The sequence below is a fragment of the Vombatus ursinus genome, unplaced genomic scaffold (genome assembly GCF_900497805.2).
Source record: "Vombatus ursinus unplaced genomic scaffold, bare-nosed wombat genome assembly UNPS02005034.1, whole genome shotgun sequence".
Classification (NCBI taxonomy): domain Eukaryota; kingdom Metazoa; phylum Chordata; class Mammalia; order Diprotodontia; family Vombatidae; genus Vombatus; species Vombatus ursinus.
In genome coordinates, this window is record NW_020944812.1 from 2,101 (window position 1) to 9,826 (window position 7,726).

A 7,726-nucleotide genomic window follows, 5' to 3' on the forward strand; every position below is an offset into this window, starting at 1 on the left:
GCTCCTGCTCGTGCGCCTGTACTTTCCTGCCTGGCCTTGCTGTGATGATCATTGAATAAAGTTCAGGTTTTGCACCTCTTGGTCGGCTCGTTTCTGGTAAATCCGGGTGGCCTCCGAGGACCGGTGAGTATGACCCTGGTTGCCTGATCTGGCTGAAAGAGAGTGCGCGGTTTGGACCAGCACAGGGAAAGGCCTCCTGAAGGAGATGGGATTTTAGGTGGGACTTGCCAGGAAGCAGAGATGAGGCAGGAGAGTGTTCCAGGCATGAGGGACAGCCAAAAAAAATGCCCAGAGTCCAGAGATGGAGGGTCTTGTTGGTGGAACAGCCAGGAGGCCGAGGTCACTGGATCAAAGAGTACAAGGTGTGAGAAGACTAGAAGGGGAGGAGGACCCAGGTTACGGAGGGCTTTGAATGCCAAACAGAACATTTTGTATTTGTTCCTAGAGGCGACAGGGAGCCCCAGGAGTTGAGTAGGGGACTGACATGGGAAGATCACTTCAATGGCTGAATGAAGGATGGACTCAAGTGGGGAGAGAAAGAGGCAGGCAGACCTCCCCCCTCCCCCCAGCAGCTACTGTAATAGTCCAGGAGTGAGGGAATGAGGGCCGTCATCAGGGTGGGGGCCATGTCAGAGAACAGGAGGGGGCGTATCTGAGAGATGTTGCAGAGGTGAAATGGACAGGCCTTGGCTGTCAGAATGGATGTAAGGGGTGAGACACCGGGAGTCCAACAGGGTTCCTAGGTTGGGAGCCTGCGGCATGGGGAGATGGGGATGGACTTTAGAGTAAAAGGGAAGGTTAGGAGGGAGGGTTCAGAAGGAAGGATGACGAGTTGTTTTGGACACGTTTGAGTTTCACACGTCTATTGGACATGCAGTTTCGAGATGTTGGAGGCAACTGGAGATGGGAGGTTGGAGGTCAGCAACAAAGATGGAACAGGGTTAAGTCCCAGCTAAATAAACACCCATCTTTTAGAGGAACGCTTTCCCAATTCCTGGCATCCTGCTGTTTTTCTTTCTTAATCATTTCTAATTGATCACGTGAGCCCCTGAGAACTAAGATGGTTTTTGCTTTTGTCTCCTGACAAGACTTAGCCCAGTGCCTGGCACATAGTAGGCACTTACTAGCCCCTTTCTCGCTCCAGCCCATTCTAATCTGAAGTCCCTAACTGCCCACATATGAGCCCATTTCCTTCTCTTATTGACACACGGATCTTCAGGCTAGCTGGTATCTTAAAGTCCTTGTCAGAACAGCAATTCTGTGGTTTTTGCTCATTCAGCAAAAGAAAATGAGAGGGAGGTGTCAAGCATTATGGCCAAGGAAGTGATGCTCATTCCCAAGATTCTCTTTGGCCATCAAGGGAAGATGTCCTGCTCCCAAAGGCATGCCTTGACCATGTGTGAGGGATGCTCAACCTCTCAGCTCCAGGAGGTCCATCATTCCAACAGGGTCTCAGGGCCCTTCCTTCTAATCCGCCTTGCCACGCTTGCTGTTCATGTTCATCGTCAGTACCATTGGGAGATTTCCCTAGGGATGAGCCTGAGAACTGAAGAGGGCCGGGGCACCTGCTGAGGGGTCACTCACCTGGATGGAGTTGGACTGGTATTTGTGATACTCGGTGTTGGATTTCAGGTCATCAATGTCTATGGTGGGCAGTCCTGAGATGAGAAGTTCCAGCTCCTGCTCCGTGAAGATGGAAATGAGGCGTTTGGGGATGATCTTATGGAAACCCTCCAAAAAGGCTGCCGACTGTTTTCGGATAGCTCCTGTAGGAAAGAAAAGCCCCAGTGGGCTAGAATGCTAGAATGCCTCCCTATCCCCTTCCCTATGAGGAGAACCTGTTGTTTCTACATTTTAGATTTCCCTCAGTGCTGAAAGTGAGGTCATAGCCAAGAGTGGAAACATCATTTGCCAGCAAGTAAACCAGGCCCTGGTAAAAGTGGTAGTCCTCACTTTCCATATCTATGTACCTAAAGACAAGCACAACCCGCTATGAAAAGAGGGTGAGAGGAGCTGGGGGGCAGGGGAGCAGCATTGGTCCCAGCCAGGCCTGATAGGTCAGGATGCCCATTTCCTCACCAGACTGACTTGCCCAGGATGTGCTTGTAGAAAGATCGGGTGAAGTAGCACTCTAGAAGCCGGTTGTCATATACAACCTTGGCCACAATGCGCCCGACAAATTTGAAGTAGCTGAGATGGTTGGGATTGAAGTGGGAGGAGGGATTGATGGTGTAGGTGACCCGGTCGCCGGGTGAGGTCTGGAACAAGGCGTACATGGGATTAAACATCTCTCGGGAGATGATCATGTACCACTCTCAGAGGAGGCCCCCAGCATCCTGGCCTTCTTCTCCTTCAAACACTATGTACCTGGTGTGGGGGAGATGGGATGTGAATGCCATTAGCACCCCATCCCAGCAGCAAGCCCTGGAAACACTGCCTGCAGGCTCCCCAGAGAAAGTCCCCAGTCCTGGCCCTGGCCCTGTTCCCATGCCCATTCAGGCCACTAACAAATAAGATCATAGGATTTTGGGCCAGAATTATAAGAGACCTAGGACATTGTCTAGACAAATCCTCATTTGGGAGATGGGTCAACTGAGGGCCAGAAGTTGATGAAATTAAGGTCACTCAGCCAGGATTCAGGTCTTTTAAATCCCTAATTCAGTGCTTTTCTGTTGGCCAACAAAGCCCCGATCTCTTGCAGTGTGGGGTGAAAGTGAGGATGAGGGTGCCTGAGGTGGGGGTGGGGTAAAGATGTTGCCTGAACTCTCAACCCAAATGAGATCACTCTGACAGACATCTACTCCTGGCCCCCATGATCCCCTGAGAGTCTGCCTTTGGCCAAAGGCCAACTGGGCCTCTGACAAAGAACAGGGTGAACCTCTTAAAATTTGAGGTGATGGTGATTGATAAGCAGGTGCAATGCTGGATGTGGAGATTGAGGCCTGAGATAGGAAGGCCATCTCTGCTATTTAGGAGTCAACTTGGAGTCAAGCAGGCAAGTCACCTGGCCATTTTGGGGGGGCAGGGGGGGGCGTGGTGGCAGCTCTAGAGATTTGGGGATCATTAGAAGTGATTTCCTACATGTTTCCCCAAGTGTCATACTTCAGATGGCTGAAAAGTAGCTGTCGTGTGTGTGTGTGAGTGTGTGTGTGTGTGTGTGTGCGCGCGCGCGTGTGCATTCGGGTGGGGGGGGGAAGAGGTGAGGTGAGTGCATTTTTTCCTCCCCATTCACCCAGTGCCCTCACAATCAATTCTTCATTTCCTCTGGGGATTTTCGATGCAGCTCGCGGTAGGAGTCTTCAAACACATGGTCACGGCGGACATGCACAGCCATGTATTCTTTCCGGAATCCCTCATCTAGACGCTCTAGCTCTTGGCGGAAATACCTGGGGAACAGGGAGGAGGAAGACTTCCGTCTGGTCATCCTATGGGAACATGGGAGGGAAGGCAGGGGTGTGGGCAGACAGCAAGGCTGGACTAAGTTAAGACAACAGAGCGACAGGAACCCCTAACAAGTAGCTGGGGGTTGAGGGCTTAGGAATATATTCCAAGACCCAATTTGTGGGAGCATGAAGGCACACAGGCACCCCCACATAGCAGCCATTTACCATTGCTCCCTACATTTCCCTCAAGTGAGGCAATAGGCAGTGGACTTGGAATAACCCTTCCCCATGGGGCCTAGACCTGCAGACTCACATCATGCCCATGGATACCCAGAGAGTAGAGGACAACCACGGGCCCTTGAACTATCTGCTTCAAGCCCAGGGTGGCCAACAGGACCCAAAACACAATAACTGACTACCCAAGGTTGTGGCATTCTAGGGCTCGTGCTACGTGACAAATTGTAGAATTGGAATGTAGTCTGACCAAGTGTCCCTACCCCCCGCCCCCCTCAATCCCCCGCCTTCATTTTACAGATTGGGAAACTGGACAGTGACAGTCAGTACCGGTGTGCAGGCCAGGAAGCCTCACTACCAGGGGCCCAAGTGCTTTGTATGCTCGAAAGAGTGACTCACACAGACGTGTCCTTTGTCCCCCCAGGAAGGAATCAGGCTCAGCACCCGCAGTGGCCCCCACTTCTATACCACGTCACATACTTGTGCTTAACATCGAAGTCGAGCACGCGGATGTAGTCCACTAAGACAGCAAAGGGCCCGTCTGCGAGATGGGTGGTGGACTGGCATAGGATCTGATTTAGCACAGTGCGGTGAGTCTCTGAGGACAGGGGAGACAGTGGCCATCAGGAAGGGTGCTTGTGATCCGAGTCCTATCTCCCCTAGCTCCACGGACATGTCACGTGCAGAGTCTGGCCGGGCCCCAGTGATGGAGACACATGCCCCTTGGCCAAGCTTGAGCTTAAGCCCCTGCTAGGGTTGAAGTGTGTGTGAGAAGGGTAGGTCCTCAGATGTCAGGCTGTCCATCCTCCTTCCCATTTGGGCTCCCAACTCTCGACTAAGGAAGGGCAGGCTGAAGTTGGGGACATGGGATTCTGTTGCCTGACTCTTTAGGGTAGCTTTGGGGCCAACCCAGGCTAGCACGATCAACTATACTCCACTGATCCTTCCCAAGGGCAATCTAGGGCAGGACAGCTCTCCTCTCCTCCTCACCTGCAAACTGAAGAAATTTCTGTGTGTCTGGGGGCAGGCTGGAGGAAATGTGCATAGATGAGGGCTCTCGGGAGAAGAAGGGGTCCAGGGAAGAGGGGGTGGCAGGGGTCAAAGGAGCAGGGGAGAGTGGCAGTGGCTCATCCTTGATGTGAGCCAGCTGGCTTTCCCGCGTGTCCCCAACAGGTGGCTTACTCTCCCGTTCAGTGGCATGAACCAGAAAGAAGGCTTCGACAGCAGGCTGCAGCACTGGGGAGGGGGGGCAGGAAGAAGGGATGAGCAGACCAGATTACACCTTGGACCAGCAAAGGAAGGAAGATGGGGCTCACTGCCCGGGAGGCCCCATGCGCTCACCTAGCACTGCATGTTGATCATGGGATTCTTCGAGCTCCTTCAAACACTCGCCCAGCATGTCCCAGAGTTCATCTAGGCTCAGCTGCTCACTAAGCAGGGGAAGATCAGGGGGTCTCTCTTCTTTCTCCTTCTCGCTCTGATGGCTTCCTTCGGAGCCTGGGTGGGAAGGAGAAACACATGAAGGCCAGATATTCCAAAGCCTTCCTGGTGGCCCAAGTGGTCACCCCTGACTGCCAGGGCAGAACGGGGGATCCCCAAGCACAGGGTTTCATGTCCAACAGACACAAAAGACCTTCACCGAGTGCCAACCAGATGGCAGTTTCTCAAGGGCTTTTTGGAGCAGAGGTTTTTCTCCAACCAGACTTGGAGGCCAAGTTTTCTTCAAAGGGTCGGATGCACAGAGATGTGCAGGCATACTTTTAAGTGGTAGGCCCTCCCAAAAGGAGATAGGTCAGCGCAAGAGCCCTGCACCCACCCCTAGTCAAGCCGCTGCCACATTAGCCTGGGAATGGGCTGCTCCATACAGGTTCCAAGGCCAGGTCTTCCCATCTCCCTGGGACAAGAACATGGTACTGACCAATGGACTGCGTATCTTGAGAAGCAGGGAATGGCTGGTCCACATCCATGGGAGACTCATCCCTCCGGGAAGCAATCTCAGACTGGCTGGACTCCGACTGGACAAAATGGGAGACGTGGCTAGTCACCAGGAAGTCTGGGTCCCTGCTTCCTCAAGCAGGGGCCCTTCTCACAGGTAACAGAGAGGATAGTGACCCTTCATTGCCCTTCTGTCAGCACTCAGGACCTGATACAACAGGATCAGAGGAGAAGCTAAAGCTGCCTCAGAAGGCAAGCAGAGGTGCCTGGAGCCAAGCTGTCTGGTGGTCCTTCCTGCACTTTGCTCCATTCTTCCCCAGTACTGTTGCCCTTTCCTCCCCAGCTTGCTCTTCCTAGGGAAAGACTTGGTCTACACTGTGGTACAAGGCCTTCCTAGACACAAGCTTCAGAGTTCTCTTCTCTTCTTTCTGGGTCAAGGGGGCAGGGCCACTCAGGCATTGGTATTGCAAGCCACCACGTCACCCTCCTGAGCAGGGCCCCCAATCATTTCGGCGCTCTTGAGGACCCAGGGCTGCGGCAGGGTGTGTGTTCAAGTGTGCAGGGCCCCAAGGGGTGCTGGTCAGGGTGACCAAGGTGGCTTGGCTACCTCCCCACTCCTACTGAGAACCCAGAAAAGAGATCTGAGGAAGGTTCAATTAGGCAACTAAGAGGGTCAGGGCTGAGCCCACACAAAGGAAAGAGAAAAACCGAGAAATGAAACTTAACTTCTGCTCCCTAGAAGCATCTGGACATTAAGCTCACGGATAAGCACAGAGTGGGGAGTGTGGTGGGGGTGGGGAAGAAGAACAACACGCGGATGAAGAAAGAAAAAAGAAAATGAACAAATGAGAGGCCCCAGGCATCATGCTAACCGTTGCTGCTTGCTGCTGTCTCCGCGTCCTTTGACCCTCACATACCATTTGTATAATGGCATCAGCCTCAGCCTCCAGCTGCCGAACAGCTGCTTGGATGCTGCTAGCCGAGCGCAGGCTGGAGGTGCCTGGGAATGGGGAGCAGATAGAAGGCCCTTCAGGCTGCAGAAAGAGGGCAGAAGCAACCCCGGGGAAGCCGCAGCGGCTGGTGACCAAGGGGTGTTCCAAGGGCACGGCCGCAGGGCACTGAGCAAAGCCAGAAAGAGTGAGTCCTCACCCCCTCCCCCTACAGCCCCTTGGATGAGGAAATGGAATAGAGACCAACCACTGGCTGGCATCCTGTGCCTCAGCTCCAGACCTGGACAAGGTGGGCCCCTGGCTAAGTGGCCTACCTAGCCTGCCTGTCTGCTTGGCCTTCTTGTTAGCTCTGCGTGTGTCATCTCGGAGCTGAATGATGACCTGCAGCACACGCAGGAAGAACTTCTGCGTGGACGTTTTTGACGTCAGCATGGACATGGACGGCAGTTGGAGCTCTCGACCGCCCAGTGGGCGCTTCTGAGATGCCACGATCACCACATTCTCAGCTGTGTCAAACCTAGGGGGCCGGGCAGGGGGGTGTTTTTGCTGTGGTTGTGGCTATGTGAGTGTGAGAGAGAGAAAAGCGAGCGAAGGAGACCGGGGGTGTTGTGGGTAGGGGTGGTGTGTGTGTGTGTGTGTGTGTGCGCGCGCGCACACACGCAGAGAAAGACACATACACAGAGTGAAGGGGGGAAGAGAGAGAAAGGGAGGGAAAGAAGAGACAGAGAGGAAGAAAGAGACAGAGACAGAGACAGAGAGGAAGAAAGAGAGAGAGAGATGAGAGAGAAGAGGAAGGGAGGATGGGATGAGGGTGGGGGAGGAAGAGGAGATGAGAGTGGGAAACACATGCCCAGGGAAGGAAAAGGGTGCTGCCAGTAGGCTAGGCCTTGGCCACCAACACTGTGGAGCCTAGGTGTTGCCCAGAAGACCAGTGGCCCACCTGCTCTGCATCTTTCCTTTCAGTCGGGTAGTCTGGGGTTGCTCTTCAGGCAGCCCATCTGGAGACAGGATCTCACACTGGGCTTGCCGCTGCTGCTCCAAATTGTATTCTCGAAGCTCGGCTAGGAGGGTCCCTGAGGTGAGCAGAAGCAGCAAAGGATAGTCAGAGCCAGCTCTGGGGAGTGAGGGGGGAGAATTTGCCTGGCAGTCCTGCTGATGCCAAGACAGTGGGGGTGCGGCTGCATCCCGTGCTCCTTCACAGACTTCCTCAGGTTTCCACACCTG

The 7,726-nt window shown here is 53.9% G+C and overlaps 1 protein-coding gene across 1 annotated transcript; it reads right to left on the reverse strand.

Moving 5' to 3' along the window:
* Positions 1–885: 885 nt before the first annotated feature.
* On the reverse strand, positions 886–7,680 carry LOC114028958 (E3 ubiquitin-protein ligase HUWE1-like; the record flags this gene model as incomplete). The annotated part of the gene is given in 11 exon segments (XM_027843291.1): positions 886–1,792; positions 1,839–1,970; positions 2,080–2,367; positions 3,246–3,386; positions 4,098–4,215; positions 4,608–4,853; positions 4,959–5,114; positions 5,536–5,632; positions 6,425–6,552; positions 6,817–7,019; positions 7,443–7,680. Coding segments are annotated over 11 exon segments (2,012 nt in total), but the record flags the coding sequence as incomplete, so codon positions are not given.
* Between the last annotated feature and the right edge of the window lie 46 nt (positions 7,681–7,726).